This window comes from Muscardinus avellanarius (assembly GCF_963383645.1).
Source record: "Muscardinus avellanarius genome assembly, chromosome: 16".
Taxonomy (NCBI): domain Eukaryota; kingdom Metazoa; phylum Chordata; class Mammalia; order Rodentia; family Gliridae; genus Muscardinus; species Muscardinus avellanarius.
In genome coordinates this window covers 48,671,409-48,688,591 of record NC_137802.1, presented here as the reverse complement: position 1 = coordinate 48,688,591, position 17,183 = coordinate 48,671,409, and the positions used below count along the sequence as shown (strand labels likewise).

Below are 17,183 nucleotides of genomic sequence, written 5' to 3'. Positions count from 1 at the left end.
TGGAGGTAGCAAGGGTTTCCAGGAACCCCAGTACCACCAAAAAAATAAAATATAAATAAAATTAGACTAGGGTGTAGCTCAGGGGAGTTACTGGTTCAGTCCCCAGTAACTAAAACACACACACACACACACACACACACACACACACACACGCTCAAAACTAGATGAAGGGAAAGTAAATGGAACAAATACATGACTCGCCAGGTCTTGGTTCAGGTTTTAAGTCTTCACCTCCCCAGGTCTGGGGATGGAACCCAGGGGCATTTGACCTCTGAGCTACATCCCTGCCCTACTTTTTTATTCTTATTTTTTAAACAGGGTCTCACTGAGTTGCAGAGGGCCTCACTAAGTAGCTGAGGCTGTCCGCGAACCTCGATCCTCTGTTCTCAGCCTCCCGAAACGTGCGCCACCCTGCCCGGCTTCCTGCTTGCCTTCTGGTCTCCAATTTGGGGCAAAGGGTGCCTGTGGACTGGACCAGGCTTTGGAACCGTCCCCTAGTTGAATATTCATGAGGGGGCGGCACCACGAAGGCCATATTTTCTATGCGCGAGGGGCGTGGCCTCCTCCCGCTGGGGCTTCTGGGAGGGAGCTGAGGTCTGCGTGAGGAAGGCGGGGCTTCCTGCTCCCCGGCAGTGGGCGGGGCCTCCCTCCCGCTGGGGCTCCTGGGAGGCTTCGAAAATGTTCTTGAGGGCGTGGGCGGCGGGGGCGGGAACGCTGCGCGCGAGCTCGTCGGAGCCGGACCCGCCCTCCGCCCCGCGCGAAAACCCTGAGGAGATACTTTATTTTTTAAACATTAAGAGATTTGAGGATGGTGGGACAGAACGACTAAATCCCACTTTCTTGTGGTTCCTTGGCCGGAAAACTGTCGAAATCTGTGGTAAAAAAAGTGTCCCCCCCCCATATATATATATATATATATATTTTTTTTTAAATAGAAAGTAATTTCATATTTTCAGGGACTGAAGGGGGTATAAGGAGCATCGCCTGTGTGATTTGCTTCTCATATTGGCCACCCTAGTTTTCCTCTTTGGAGATGTTTTGGGCTAATATCCGAGCAGTTGGGGTGGGTCTCGTCAAAGGATTTTATGTTAAAACAAATCCCTATGATTTGCTGTTCAACATTTTCTCTCTGAAAAGGGAAGATAAAAAGTTTACCCTTCATGCATAGTCCAAATTTAATGCGATGAAACATGGACATCATTTTATTATAATTTTGGTTTGTGAGTCTCCCCTAGAGGAATGAGGATACCAGAAATAACTTAGGATAATGCCTTTAGGGTTTTTGGGGAAATTCTCCTGTTTCTCCCCAAACATCCAAGTCTAAGAGGAAATTATGGAATTGTAAATGACTTTAGTTTTCCAATAATTTTGGCCTATTTTTTTTTTTATATTTTTGGTGATAGTGGGGGTGGAACCTAGAGGCTTTCTGCCTCCAGGCTATACTCCCAGACCTATTTTCTTATATTTTATTTGGAAACAGGCTCTCACTAATTTGCTGAGAGCCTCACTAAGTAACTGAGGCTGGCTGCAAACCTGTGTGATCCTCCTGTCTCAGCCTCCCAAGCGCGGAGATTAGCGGAGATTACAAGCGTGCGCCACCACGCCTTGCTTGGCCCATTATTTTTTAATCCTCTCAGAGGTTTAAGAATATCTATCCTAAACCGGGCGTGGTGGCGCACGCTTGTAATCCCAGCATTTGAGAGGATCGCGCAGGTTCAAAGCCAGCCTCAGCTACTTAGTGAGGCCCTTTGCAACTGTGAGACGCAGCTTCAGAAATAAAGAAAAAGCCGGGCGTGGTGGCGCACACTTGTAATCCCCACGCTTGGGAGACTGAGACAGGAGGATCGCACGGGTTCGAAGCCCGCCTCAGCTACTTAGTGAGGCTCTCAGCAATTTAGTGAGACCCTGTTTCCAAATAAAATATAAAAAAGATCTGGGAATATAGCCCGGAGGTAGAAACCCTTTGGGTTCCACCCCCAGTACCACACACAAAAAAAAAAGAAAAAAGAAAAAAAATAGGGTTGGGATGTAGCTCAGAGGTAGAATGACTGTGGGTTCCATCCCCAGTACTGCAAAAAAAAAAAAAATTATATATACACACACACACAGTCTCCCAGGGTGGTGGATCACACAGGTTCCAAGCCCGCTTCAGCTACTTAGTGAGGCTCTCAGCTACTTAATGAGACACTGTTTCCAAACACAGAATAAAATAGGTCAAGAGTGTAGCCTGAAGGTAGAAAAGCCCCTGGGTTCCACTCCCAGTACTGCCCCAGTACCGCCCCCCCACACACAGTACTAATTCAAATATTTACGAAATGCTGAAGCAAAGTACTATGGTATGGTTTTTTGTTTGTTTGTTTTGTGGTATTAGGGATTAAATCCAGGGACCTCTGAGCTTCCACTCTCTACTCCAGCCTCATTTTATTTTTTGTTTTTTAAAACAGGTTTTTTGTTTTGTTTTGTTTTTGTGGTACTGGGGATGGAACCTAGGGGCATTCTACCTCTGAGCTACACCCCCAGCCCTATATTTTATTCTTTATTTGAAACAGGGTCTCACTGAGTTGCAAAGGGCTACTAAGTAGTTGAGCTTGGCTGTGAATCGAGATCCGTCTGTCTCAGCCTCCCACACCTAAACAGGGTCTCTCTAGGTTGCTGAGAGTCTTGCTAAATTGCTGGGGCTGTCCTAAAAACCAGGATCCCCTGTCAGCCTCCCAAGTACTAGGATTACAGACTGTGTACTACTATACACGAGGCTATGGCATGGATTTAAAGGAGGTTCAGATTATACTTTTAATTGAGCACTAGATTTCTTTGTCATGTTTTTAAATGTATATCTGATTTTAAATTGGATGAAAGTTGAAATGTAACCTCTGAAGACAGATAAATAACAATGTGATTGTAGCAATTTTGTACAAAAAGAAGAAAGTGTATTTCCGGCAGACATATTTGTAACTTTGTTTTTGTGGTACTAGAAGTGTACTTCTTCCTCTGGGTTATACCCTTAAACCTATTTTTATTTTTATTTGAAAACAAAGTCTCCCTAAATTGCTGACACCCTCACTAAATTGCTGATATTGATGAGGAACCTGTGATCCTTCTGTCTCAGCCTCCCAAGTACTGGGATTACAGGCATGTGCCACCATGCCCAGACTGGAGGTAGAAGGACCCTGGGTTCCACTCCCAATGCCCCCCCACACACACACACACACACATTCACAGTTTGTTTATTATATAACACAAAAGTGATAATATTATCCGGGCATGGTGGCGCATGCTTGTAATCCCTGCACTTGGGAGGCAGAGACAGGAGGATCGCACAGTTTTGAAGCCAGCCTCGCTGGTTTAAGAGACCCTGTTTCCAAATAAAAATATAAAAAATAGGTGTCTGGGAGTGTAGCCCGGAGATAGAAGGGTTTCCAGGAATCCCAGTACCACACACACACAAAAAAAATTGGTAATATTAGTGCCACCTATTTGATCAATTAGAACTAGTATTTGTTTTGGGGGCTAGTATTGAGGATTAAACCCAAGTAGGGGTTACAAGTATATACCACCATGCCTGGCTTGATTTTATTGTTTCTAACAGAAAAACATGTGAACACTCAGTTTTAAAGAAATATAATAATATTACAGCCAAGTGTGGTAGCATACACTTGTAATCCCAGTATTTGAGAGGTTGAGACAGGATTGTAAATTCAAGGACAGCCTCAGCAAGTTAGACCCTCCAGTTACCAAATAATTAATAAAATTAATAATTAATAAAATAAATAAAATAGGGCTGTGGGTTTAGCTCAGAAGCAGTCCCCCCAACACACACACACACACACAATTTTTTTTTTTTGTTTTTTGGTGGTACTGGGGGTGGAACCCAGAGGCTTTCTACCTCCGGGCTATACTCCCAGACCTTTTTTATATTTTATTTGGAAACAGGGTCTCACTAAGTTGCTGAAAGCCTCACTAAGTAGCTGAGGCTGGCTTCGAACCCGTGCAATCCTCCTGTTTCAGCCTCCCAAGCACAGGGATTACGAGCGTGCGCCACCATGCCCGGCTATACACACAATTTTAAAGCTACATGAACATGATTTTTTTAATAATATAAAGTTGTAAAAAGAACATACTAAGCCGGGCATGGTGGCGCACGCTTGTAATCCCAGCATTCAGGAGGCTGAGACAGGAGGATCGGAGTTCACGGACAGCCTCAGCTACTTAGGCCCTCTACAACTTAGTGAGACCCTGTTTCAAAATAAAGAATACAAAATAGGGCAGGGGGTGTAGCTTGGATGTTGAATGCCCCTGGGTTCCATCCCTAGATCCAACACCCCCCCCCAAAAAAAAAAAAAAAAAACAAGAACATAGTAGCTGAGCATGGTGACGCATGCTTATAATCCCAGTACTTGAGAAGCTGAGGCAGAAAGATTGAAGGTTCACAGCCAGCCTCAGATACTTAGTGGAGCCATCTGCAATTTAGTGAGATGCTGTAGAATAAAAAATAGGGCTGGGGGGGTATAGTTCAGAGGTAAAATTCTCCTGGGTTTAATCCCCACTACTGAAGGCAAGAGCTGAAGGTATAGCTCAAAGTCAGAATGCTCCTGGGTTCAATCCTCTGTACCATAAATTGATTAATTAATGGCTGAGGGTATAGTTTGGAGGTAGAATGTCCCTGGACTCAATCTCCAGTACCAAATACATGTTTCAGCCAGGTATGGTGGTACATGCCTATTATCCCAGTACTTGGGAGGCTGAGACCCACAGGAGGCTGAGAATCACAGGTTTAAGGCCAACCTCAGCAATTTAGTGAGACCCTATTTCAATAAAAAATAAAAAGGACTGGGAGTGTAAATGTGAGGTAGAATGACCCAGGATTCTGTCCTTAATACCCTAAAAAAGCCTCATTTCTAAAATATGTGGTCGGGAGACTGAGACAGGAGGATCGCACGGGTTCGAAGCCAGCCTCAGCTACTTAGTGAGGCTTTTGGCAACTTAGTGAGACCCTGTTTCCAAATAAAATATAAAAAAGGTCTGAGAGTATAGCCCGGAGGTAGAAAGCCTCTGGGTTCCACTCCCAGTACCACCAAAAATAAATAAATAAATTAATTAATTAATTAATTAATAAAATATGTGGTCAAGAGGTAAATAATTTATTTAAAATGTAAATAGTTGCTGGGCATGGTGGTGCATGCTTGTAATTCCAGCATTTAGGGGCGGGGACTGGAGGATGGAGGTTCTCAGACAACCTGAGGTACTTAGTGAGACCCTTGGTAATTCAGTGAGACCCTATTTCAAAAAATAGGGCTGGGAGTATAGCTTGATGGTAGAATGCCCCTAGGTTCCATCCCCAGTAATAATAATAAAAAAAAAAGATGTAAACAGTTTGTTTACCTAAGATGAATAAAAAGACTCTAGACTCTATTGATGAGAACTCCTTAAGCTGGACTTTATAGTAAAACTTTTGTAAATGTGGAGAGACAGTTACTGCCCATCAAAGTGTAGATCCCTTCATTTAAAAAAAAAAATAGTATCCAGGACTGGTGGTACACATCTGTAATCCCAATACCTGGGAGGTTGAGACAGGACAATCTCAGGTTCGATACCAGCCTCAGCAATCTTTCTAGACCCTTGATAATTTTCAAGTTCCTGTTTCAAATTTTAAAAAAGGGCAGGGGATGTAGCTCAGAGGTAGAATACCCTCCACCCCCGGTTCAATCCCCAGTATCAAAACAAAAACAAAAAACTAAGGCTGAAAACGTAGCTTCCTGGTAGAGCACTTGCCTAGCATGTAACAGGTTGTGGGTTTCATTCTCAGCACCACAAAAAGAAAACAAAAACCGCTCCTTATTCCTTTCATTTATTTTCTTTTCTCTTGTACTTTGTTTTTTTTTTTTTTTAAACCAGGATAAATTCATGAGATAAGAAAAAGATGGCATCTAAAATAAATACCAGTTTCACTTTGATTCCCAACCAGAAATGCAGACATAGTAATCGTCGATCCAGCTATTTTTCCAACACCCTTGATTCAGATTCTCAGCCCTTCTCAACGCTTGGAAATTTTAAAGCCTTGCCACTGGAAATATTCCAAATAATTTTAAGATATTTATCAGGTGAGATTTGGGTACTATAAGTAGGTTACATATGACACTAAAATATTATTTTCTTCTGAAAACTAATTTGTCATCTTAGGCTCTGCTAAAATATTAGTAACATTCATATTAAGTTTCTTTTCAAAAGTTTCTTCATTGTTGGAAAAGGGGTACAATGAGAAAGCACAATACTCAAACTCTTTATAGCATAGCTCTAATTATAATGATGTGGTCCGTTATTGCTACATCCCAGCATGTTTCTAGTCATTGAGAACTGGATTTAAAACAATTTTGAGATGTTCCCCACTGGGCCTATTATGGTTATTATTAATTTGAGTTAACTTATAAGTTAATAGACTGTACTAATCACGATCTTCTTACATTCAAGTCATTCTATATACATATATATTTCTTTTGGTAGTGAAGGATGTCAGTATGCTAAGCATGGTCTCCAAAACAATCAGCCAGCACATTACTAATTATATCGCAACCACATCAGGAAGCAAAAGACTTTTACCACAGAACTTTCATAACTTTGAGCTACCTGGCAGGAATCAAGATTCTGATATACTGGAGCACTACAGATCTCTAGGTAACGTATGAAATGAGAATTGCAACAAGTAAAGATTTAACTTAATTAAGAGAACTTTATTATACAATTCTGTAAGGCCAATGGGATATGAAATATTTCCTTCCTTCCTTCCTTCCTTCCTTCCTTCCTTCCTTCCTTTCTTTTTTCAGTACTGGGGATAGAACCCAGGGGCATTCTATCTCCAAGCTACCTATTTTTTATTTACTTTGAAATAGGGTCTAAGTTGCAGAGAGCCTCACTAAGTAGTTGAGGCTATCTGCAAACCTGGATCCTCCTGTCTCAGCCTCCCAAATGCTGGAATTACCAGTGTGCACCACCATGCCTGCCCTTAGACTGTTCCTACATCTATAATTTGTTTTTTGGCTTTTGTTTTTGGTACTGGGGCTTGAACCTAGAGGCATTCTATCTCCAAGCTATACCACTGCTCTTTTTATTTATTTATTTGAAACAGGGTTTTACTAAGTTGCTAAGGGTCTTACTAAGTTGCTGAAGATGTTCTTGAACCTGGGATCTTCCTGCCTCAGCCTCCCAGGTATTGTGTTTTTACTCTTCAATGTTAGGACATTCCCTTAACAGTTCTCTTACATTTATCTTTAAAGATGAGAAAATGTACTTTTGTGTGTGTGGTGTGTGGTAGTGGGGATTGAACCCAGAGAGGTGTTTTTTTTTTTTTTTTTTTTTTTTTTTTGCAGTACTGGGGATTGAACCTAGAGGAAGTTTATCTCTGAGCTACATTCCCAGCCCTATTTTTTTATTCTTGATCTTTATTTTATTTATTTATTTGTTAATTTTTTGGTGGTCCTGGGGATGGAACCCAAGGGCCTTCTATCTCCAGGCTACACTCCCACATCTATTTTATATTTTATTTGGAAACAGGGTCTCTTAAGCCAGCGAGGCTGGCTTCGAACCTGCGCGATCCTCCTGTCTCAGCCTCCCAAGTGCGGGGATTACAAGAGTGCACTACCACGCCTGGCTTATTCTTGATCTTGAAACTAAGCTGTGAACAGCCTCACTAAGTAGCTGACACTGACCATTCACCTGTGATCCTCTTGTCTTAGCCTCCCATTTACTGGGATTACAAGTGAATGCCATCACACCCAGTTTATTTTTTATTTTGAAATAGGGTCTTGCTAAATTACCACATTCTAGTCTTAAACCTGCAGTCTCCCTGTCTCAGCATCCCAAGTACTGGGATTACTACTGGCATATGCCAGCACAACCTATAACAAGCTAAGAAAATGCACTTCTTGTGAAGAGTCAGTCCCTATGATTTTATGTGGATACAATGTCACTTATGCTTATTGTCTAAGTAGTTTATCAATTGAGAAAATTGATGTTTTCTATGCTTTACTTCCTGTGGATCTAATGAGTTTTATTTCTTACTCCTTTATTATTTCAACCATTATCTAGTCTTTAAAAATAGAAATTTAATGCTGGACATGGTGGTGCATGCTTGTAATCCCAGCACTTGGAAGGCTGAGAAAGGATCACCAGCCTCAGCTACTTAGTGAGGCTCTCAGCAACTTAGCAAGACCCTGTTTCCAAATAAAATACAAAGTAGGTCTGGGACTATAGCCTGAAGGTAGAAAGCCTCTGAGTTCCACCCCCAGTACCACAAAAAAGAAAGAAAAAAAGAAAGAAAGAAATTTAAGCACATTATTTTGGAGGATCATTTCTTCTCTTATCAAAAACAATGTTTTTCTTATTTAAGCGTTCTGCATTTGCTAATAAATCATTATGATATAATTAAGTAAGTCTTGTCAAAGGAAATTCCATATAATCTTTCTTCTCTTAATATGTAATCATTGGTATCTTTCATCTCATTCATTGATTTCACTCTCCCTAGAGTGCTGAAATAAAGTCCTAATTTCGACTTGACTAATGACACCAATTAAACTATGAAACCTCTTTATAATTAACCAAGGCATGTCAATAAAACTAGATATCAAGCCGGGTGTGGTGGAGCACACTTGTAATCCCAGCATTTGGGAGGCTGAGACCGGAGGATCATGGTTCGCAGACAGCCTCAGCTACTTAGTGAGACCCTCTGAAACTCAATGAGGACCTGTTTCAAAAAATAAAGAATAAAAAATAGGGCAGGGGTGTAGCTCGGCGGTCAAATGCCCCTGGGTTCCATCCCCAGTACCTCAAAAACAAACAAACAAACAAACAAACAAACAAACAAACAAATAAAACTAGATATCACAGAGAAATAACGGCATAATAGCTGGGCACAATGGCACATACCTGTAATCCCAGTATTTGGGAAGCTGAAACAGGAGGATTGAAGGTTTCAGGCCAGCCTCAGCAATTTACTGAGATCCTGTTTCAAATTAAAGATAATATATGTCCAAGGGGTTAGCTCAGAGATAGAATGCTCCAGAGTTTAATCCCCAGTACTACGGAATAAATAAAAGCATAACAGTTTAGCAAATATTGCCTTTAGTAGTCCAAGGATGTCTAGCTTTAAGATAATAAAGTAAGAATATTTGCTATGTAAAAACATCAAAGTATATATACATATACATATACCAGTACTGCAAAAGAATAAAATAGGGCTGGGGATGTACCTTAAAGGTAAAAGCCCTGGGTTCAAACCCTAGCGTGCGCGCGCGCGCACACACACACAGACACACACACACACAAAATAGAGCCAGGTGTGGTGGCACACACTTGTAATCCCAGTACTTGAGAGACAGACAGGAAGAACGCAAGTTCATGGCCAGCCTCAGCTACTTAGTGAGGCCCTCTGCAATATAGTGAGACCCTGTTTCCAAATAAAGAAAAAATGGGGCTGGGGGTGTATGTAGCTCAGAGGTAAATGCCCTTGGATTCAATCTCTAGTACTGCAAAAAAAAATAGTATTAATCTTATTTATTTATTTATTTATTTATTTATTTATTTATTTATTTATTTGCAGTACTGGGGATAGAACCCAGGGGCATTCTACCTTCGAGCTACACACCTAACACTATTTTTTATTCATTTTGAAACAGGTTCTCACTGAGTTGCAGAGGGCCTCACTAAGTAGCTGAGACTGTCTGTGAACTGTTATCCTCCTTTCTCAGCCTCCCAAATGCTGGGATTACAAGCGTATGCCACCATACCCAGCAGTATTGATCTTAATAGCTAGCTTTTTAAAATTGTTTTATTCATGTAATAGTGCCAACCCTTCATTTAATTTTGAAGCAATCACCTGGTTAATGAGATTCTTTAGGTAAATGTTTTATATACATACCACTTTTCACATTGTCATTCTTATCTGATCTGTTCTTGTTTTCAGACATTAAAATAACATGTTCAGAATCCTGTACCTGAAGATTATAAATTTTAATTTGCTTTTTTTATACAGGACAGAGCAGATGGCTAATGTGAAAAGAATATTACATGTGACTATTTTAGTGGGTAGTATTTAAAGAAGTTGGTCTCTAAAGGGTATAACAGAACACCTGTGTTTAAAAGGAAAAAAAACTCGCCAGTCATGGTAGCACACACTTGTAATCCAAGCATTAGGGAGGCTGAGACTGGAGGATTGCAGTATGCGGACAGCCTCAGCTACTGAGTGAGGTTCTTTGCAACTCAGTGAGCCCTTGTTTCAAAGTTAAGAATAAAAAGTAGATGCCCGGCATGGTGGCGCACGCTTGTAATCCCTGCGCTTGGGAGGCTGAGATAGGATCGTGTAGGTTCGAAGTCAGCCTCAGCTGGTTTAAGAGACCCTGTTTCCAAATAAAATATAAAATAGGTCTGGGAGTGTAGCCTGGAGGTAGAAGGCCCCTGGGTTCCATTCCCAGTACCAAAAGAAAAAAAAAAAAAGAATAAAAAGTAGGGCTGGAGGTGTAGCTCAGAGGTAGAATGCCCCTGAGTTCCACCCTCAGTACCGCAAAAAATAAAATAAAATAAAATAAAAAATAAAATTGTAGTTTTACATTAGAAAAGATAACCAGTAAGCCGGGCATGGTGGCACAGGCTTGTATTCCCCGCTCCCGCCCCGCCGTGCGCTTGGAAGGCTGAGAAGCCAGCCTCAGCTGGCTTAGAGACCCTGTTTCCAAATAAAATATAAAAAATAGGTCTGGGAGTGTAGCCCAGAGGTAGAAGGCCCCTGGGTTCCATCCCCAGTACCACCAAAAAGAGAAAAAGAAAGAAAGAAAGAAAGAAAGAAAGAAAGAAAGAAAGAAAGAAAGAAAGAAAGAAAGGAAGAAAGAAAAGGAAGGAAAAAAAAGATAAACAGTATACAATTATAGGCTCCAATTCCCCAGCATCCCCATGAGAGTGGATGCTAATATTTGAAGGGATAACTCAGCATAAAACACAAACACTGAAAATGTTTTTTTGTTCTGTTTTTGTTTTTAGTACTGGGAATTGAATTCAGGGGCATTCTATACCTCTAAGCTACATCACAGCTCCCTTCTCTTTGGTTTTGAAATGGGGTCTAAGTTGTTGAGGTTCTCACTAAATTGATGAGGTTAGTCTCAAAATTATAATCTTATTTTAGCCTTCCAGGTACTAGAATTACAGGCATGTACTACCACACATGTAGACAAAGTGTCTTTTTATTCAATTTTTTAAAAAAAATTTAACTTTTAACTTAAAAAAAAATTTTATTGTTGCATTGTAGTCATGTACCTTAATGGAGTACAAGATGGTAGAGGCATACACTCACACATTTAGCCCTTCCCTAAACCCCTATGCTCCCTCCTTCTCATGTTTGCTTTAGTGTTGACTTTGATGTTTGTGAATGTACATCATATATATTAGGGAATTTCCCTCTTCCTCCCTCCCCTCCCTCCCAGTTAGATCTCCTTATTTGTTTGTTTATGTGTGGCTTCTCTAGAGTTGATGAAGGGTCCTATGACCCTTTTTCTTTTTCTTTTTTTGGCGGTACTGGAGATGGAACCCAGGGGCATTCTACCTCCGAGCTACATTCCCAACCCAATTTTTTATTCTTTATTTTGAAACCGGGTCTCACTGAGTTGCAAAGGGCCTCACTAAGTAGCCTGCCAAATGCTGGGATTACAAGCGTGCACCACCATGCCCAGCTTCATATGACCCTTTTTCTTTCTAGCTTCTGTATACTAGGGGAGAGCATTTGATTTCTTATTTTTCATGACTGACTATTCTTACTTGGCATAATGTTGTCCAATTACATTCATTTTTTTTAAATGACATAATTTTGTTCTTCTTTAACTTTTATTTTTAGTATTGGGGATTGAAGCCAGAAGCATTCTACCTCTAATCTACACTCCCAGCCCTATTTAATTTTTATAGGGAAACAGTGTTTCACTAAATTGCAGAAGGCCTCTCTAAATTGCCAAGGCTGGCCTTAATTCTTCTGTCTCAGCCTCCCAAATACTGGGATTACAAACATGTGCCACCCTGTCTGACTCTAGAAGTCTTTTTATATATAAGAATGAGGAAAGGGGCCCAGTGGTAGAGTGCATGCCTTGATGTGAGAGACTGTGCTTTGATCCCCACCACTGCACACCAAAAAAGAGACTTTGTGTGTGTGTGTGTGTGTGTGTGTGTGTGTGTGTGTTTAATTGAAAACAGGGTCTTGCTAAGTTGATGAGAGCCTCAGTAAATTGTTGAGGCTGTCTTTGAACCTGTGATTCTCCTGTCTCAGCCTCCTAAATACTGGGATTCCAGGCATGTGCCACCATACCCGGCTGAAAGTTTATGTTTAAAATTCAATTCTGCCTGGCGTGGTGGCGCACGCTTTTAATCCCCGCGTTTGGGAGGCAGAAACAGGAGGATTGCGCAGGTTCGAAGCCAGCTGCGCACACTGGTTTAGGAGACCCTGTTTCCAAATAAAAATGTAAAAATAGTTCTGGGAGTGTAGCCTGGAGGTAGAAGGGCTTCCAGGAACCCCAGTACCACCAAAAATAAAAAAATAAAATGAAATAAAATAAAATAAAATTCTGTCCGAGCATGGTGGCACACACTTGTAATCCCTGTGCTTGGGAGGCAGAGACAGGAGGATCGCGCTGTTTCGGAGCCAGCCTCGCTGGCTTAAGAGACCCTTAAAAAACATAAAAAAGTTAAAAAATAGGTCTGGGAGTGTAGCCCGTGGGAGTGTATCCCGGAGGTAGAAGGGCCTCCAGGAACCCCAGTACCACAAAATAATAATAATAAGAAGAAAATAAAATAAAATAAGATTCTGCTCATGTGTTGCCAAGTATAGCAACTTTTTTTTTTTTTTTGGCAGTACAGAGGATGGAACCCAGGTGCCTTCTACATCCGGGCTACACTCCCAGACCTATTTTATATTTTATTTGGAAACAGGGTCAAGTATAGCAACTTCTAAAAAGAAATTTGGCTGGGCGTGGTGGCGCACGCTTGTAATCCCCACGCTTGGGAGGTAGAGACAGGAGGATCACGCAGGTTTGAAGCCAGCCTTGCCCTGTTTCCAAATAAAAAAAGTATAAAAATAGGTCTGGGAGTGTAGCCCGGAAGTAGAAGGGTTTCCAGGAACCCCAGTACCACACACAAAAAATTGATTTCTATAGATTTTTCAGAATTATATAATTATTATATAAAATAATAATTTTATTATTATTATTAATAATAAATTATTAGTACTAATTCGTGGACTGATATTAAAGATATATTTTTTTCAGTACTGGAATGGAATCCAGGGGCATTCTATCTCTGAGCTATATCCCTAGCCCTATTTTTATTCTTTTTCATTGTTGTTGAGGTACTGGGGATGGAAGCAGAGATAAAAACTAAAGAAAATCATCATGATGTTCAGGTAACAGACTTCCCTACCATTTATCTTATTTTTTAGTTTGAGGACATTTGTTCTTATAGGAATGTTAATAATGTGTTGCCATTTTAGGAAAACAGAATTCTTAGGGGAAATAAATCATATACTTCCTGTCACTGTAGTTCAAGTCACATCTATTTTTTTTTTTTTTTTTTTTTTTTTTTTTGGTGGTACTGGGGTTTCTGGAAGCCCTTCTACCTCCGGGCTACACTCCCAGACCTATTTTTACATTTTTATTTGGAAACGGTCTCCTAAGCCAGCGAGCATGGCTGGCTTTGAACCTGTGTGATCCTCCTGTCTCTGCCTCCCAAGCACGGGGATTACAAGCGTGTGCCACCACGCCCAGCGTTCAAGTCACATCTTACTGAGAGAAATTGAAGGATTTTTTCTTTTCCTTTTTTTATTATTTATTTATTTATTTATTTATTTATTTGCAGGTCTGGGGATGGAACCCAGGGGCATTCGACCTTTGAGCTACACCCCCTGCCCTATTTTGTATTCTTTATTTTGGTTTTGTTTTATTTTTGAAGATTTAAAGAAGTTTATTAGAAAGATAGAAATACAGCTCCATACCAGACTGGCATGGAGGGGTGACTCGAAATGAATACACCCTGTATTCTTTATTTTGAAACCAGGTCTCACTGAGTTGCAGAGGGCCTCACTAAGTAGCTGAGGCTGTCCTCGAACCACGATCCTCTGGTCTCAGCCTCCCGAATGCTGGGATTACAAGTGTTCACCACCACGCCCGGCTCTGTTCCTTTTTTTAATGTTTGATCTCAAAATCCTATATATTCTTAACATGCATACTCCATAAAAGGATATATTTGAAAGAACAGATAGATATTTAACTCCAAAGTAAATACTTTCTGTGAACAAAAGTGACTTCTAATCCCTGAAATTTTAAGTGCTTATGACTTTAAGTTTTTCTGTTTGAAAAAGGGAATACAAAATATATGTTCTCATTCTTTTCATGTTTTACATTAACAACTCAAAATATTTTCTTTTATGAACATGAGGTTGATTTCAAGAAATCGTAGAAAAGCTGGGCGGAGTGGCATACGTTTGTAATCCCAGCATTCAGGAGGCTGAGACCGGAGGATCACGGTCAGTGGACAGTCTCAGCTACTTAGTAATGCCCTCTGCAATTTAGTGAGACCCTGTTTCAAAATAAAGAATAAAAAATAGGGCAGGAGGTGTAGCTCGGAGGTCCAGGACCCCTGGGTTCCATCCTCACACCCGCAAAAAAAAAAAAAAAAAAAAAAAAATCTAGAAATTTTATTTTAATGAAATAAATACAAAATAAAATAAAATTTCTGTAGTATGTCTTTATACCTTATTGTTGTATCTTTTTTGTATTTGTGGTACTAGGGGTGGAACCCAGGAGCTTTTCTACTCTGGGATGTATTCCCAGACCTATTTTATATTTTATTTGGAAACAGGGCCTCACTAAGTTGCTGAGAGCCTCACTAAGTAGCTGAGGCTGGCTTTGAACCTGTGCGATCCTCCTGTCACAGCCTCCCAAGCACTGGGATTACAAGCATGTGCCACTATGCCCTGGCATTATTGTATCTTTTTAAATCTAAATATTTCCACATGTGTCCTGTGGTATTATTTTCACAACTCTTTGCAGGATGTTTTTTCAAGACCTCCTAGATGGACATCAGAGTCGCTTGGACATCAGAGGCCATGTAGTATAAGTGGTTTGTACTCTTCCTTCCAAATGTTCTTGTAAAAGCGGTATCATAGTCCATTGTGGCACACCATTCTTGACTTTCAGGAAACATTATATTATACCAGTGACATGTTTAAATTAATTATATTTATATGATTTTTTTCTTTTGTCTTTTCATTTGCTCAGGACTGCTATTTAAAAGATGCACATTGCTGCTGCCCACCAAGGAGAGACTAAAGTATATTCACAAGATACTCTCAGAAGTAAGATCATATTTTTTAGTTAATTCACAATTTTGATTTTTAGAAAAGATGTTTTATTGCTAGCTGGGCATGGTGGTGCACGCTTGTAATCCCCGTGCTTGGGAGGCTGAGACAGGAGGATCACGCAGGTTCAAAGCCAGCCTCAGCTGGCTTAAGAGACCCTGTTTCCAAATAAAATATAAAATAGGTTTGGGAGTGTAGCCCAGAGGTAGAAGGCCCCTGGGTTCCATCCCCAGTACCACCAAAAAAAAAAAAAGGATTTTTTATTGCTAATGTTATATTCATTTTAAATGTATCTTTAAGAGCCAGACATGGTGGCACATGCTTATAATCCTAGTACTTGGGAGGCTGACACCAGAGGATCACAGTACACAAACAGCCTCAGCTACTTAGTGAGGCTATTTACAACTCAATGAGACCCTGTTTCAAAATAAAGAGAAAAAAAATGGGGCTGGGTATGTAGCTCAGAGATAGAATGCCCCTGGGTTCCATCCCCAGTACCTCAACAACAATGAAAAAGAATAAAAATAGGGCTAGGGATATAGCTCAGAGATAGAATGCCCCTGGATTCCATTCCAGTACTGAAAAAAATATATCTTTAATATCAGTCCATGAATTAGTACTAAAAATCTGGTCAGTCTAATAATAGTTTTAGTCTGTATCAGTGAAATACTTTAATACTGTGTCAACCTAATAGTTTACCAAGTATTCAAATTATATTAACTCCAAATATAATATGATTGTCATTTCCTTTTATGTACAATGTTAGTTACCTACAGTCACCTGCAATTAAAGTATTAAATGGCAAATTTCAAGCTGGGCTTGGTGGCACACTCTAATCTCAGTACTTGAAAGGCTGAGACAGGAAAATCTCAGGTTCTTGGCCAACCTCAGCAACTTAGGCTGTTAGAAAGTTAGTGAGACCCTGTTTCAAAATAAAAGAATAAAACAGGGCTGGAGGAATAGCTCAGAGGTAGAATGCCCCTGAGTTCAATCCTCAGAACCACACATACACACAAAAAGGAAAATCCCCAAAGTAAACAATTCATAAGGTTCTCATTCTAAGTAGCAAGATGAAATCGCTTGTCATCCTGTTCCCTTGGGGGTGTGAATTAGCCCTTTCTCCATTCCCCAGTGTATCCATGTTATTATATATGCTACTATTCTTTAGTTACTTAGAAGCTATCTGGATTACAAAAATCTATTGTGGTAGCTGAGTGCTTCTGTTTAAGTAACCCTAATCTTGCTTAATGGCCCTCACAGTAGAAGAGTAAAGATGTTGGCAGCTCTATTACTGGACACTGTTTTGTTTTTGTGCGTTTTGAGGTGTTTTTTGGGGGAGATTGTTTTGATTTGGTTTTTGGTTTTTGGGGTTTGGTGGGTTTTTTTTTTTTTTTTTTTTTTTTTTTTTTTTTTTTTTTTGCTGGTGATTGAACCCAGAAGCTATAACACTAGCCCAGTTCTAATTTTTATTTTGAAACAAGATCTCAGTAAATTGCTGAGGACCTCATTAAATTGCTGAGACTGGCCTCAAACCCAAGCTACTCCTGAATCATCATGCCTGGTTAAATTATCCTATTTATTAATGTCATTAGTCTCTTACTGTGCATAATATATAAATTAAACTTTAGCATAAGTGTGTATATATAGCAAAATCAGCATAAGCCAGGTGTGGTGGCACATGCTTATAATCCCAGCATTTGGGAGGCTGAGACAGGAGAATCGCAGGTTCAAGGCCAGCCTCAGCTACTTAGTGATGCCTTCTGCAACTTAGTGTGACCCTGTTTCAAAATAAAGAATGAGCTGGGCGTGGTGG

General features: G+C 40.2%; 1 protein-coding gene across 1 annotated transcript in view; it reads left to right on the top strand.

Moving 5' to 3' along the window:
* Positions 1–5,831: 5,831 nt before the first annotated feature.
* Positions 5,832–17,183, top strand: part of FBXO47 (F-box protein 47) — a gene marked incomplete at its 3' end in the record, with an annotated part of 44,115 nt that continues 32,763 nt past the window's right edge. The window contains exons 1-2 of the mRNA XM_080714051.1: positions 5,832–6,098; positions 15,291–15,367. Coding sequence (XP_080570177.1) covers positions 5,918–6,098; positions 15,291–15,367 — 258 coding nt within the window. The 5' untranslated portion in view covers positions 5,832–5,917. The remainder of the gene's footprint in view (positions 6,099–15,290; positions 15,368–17,183) is intronic.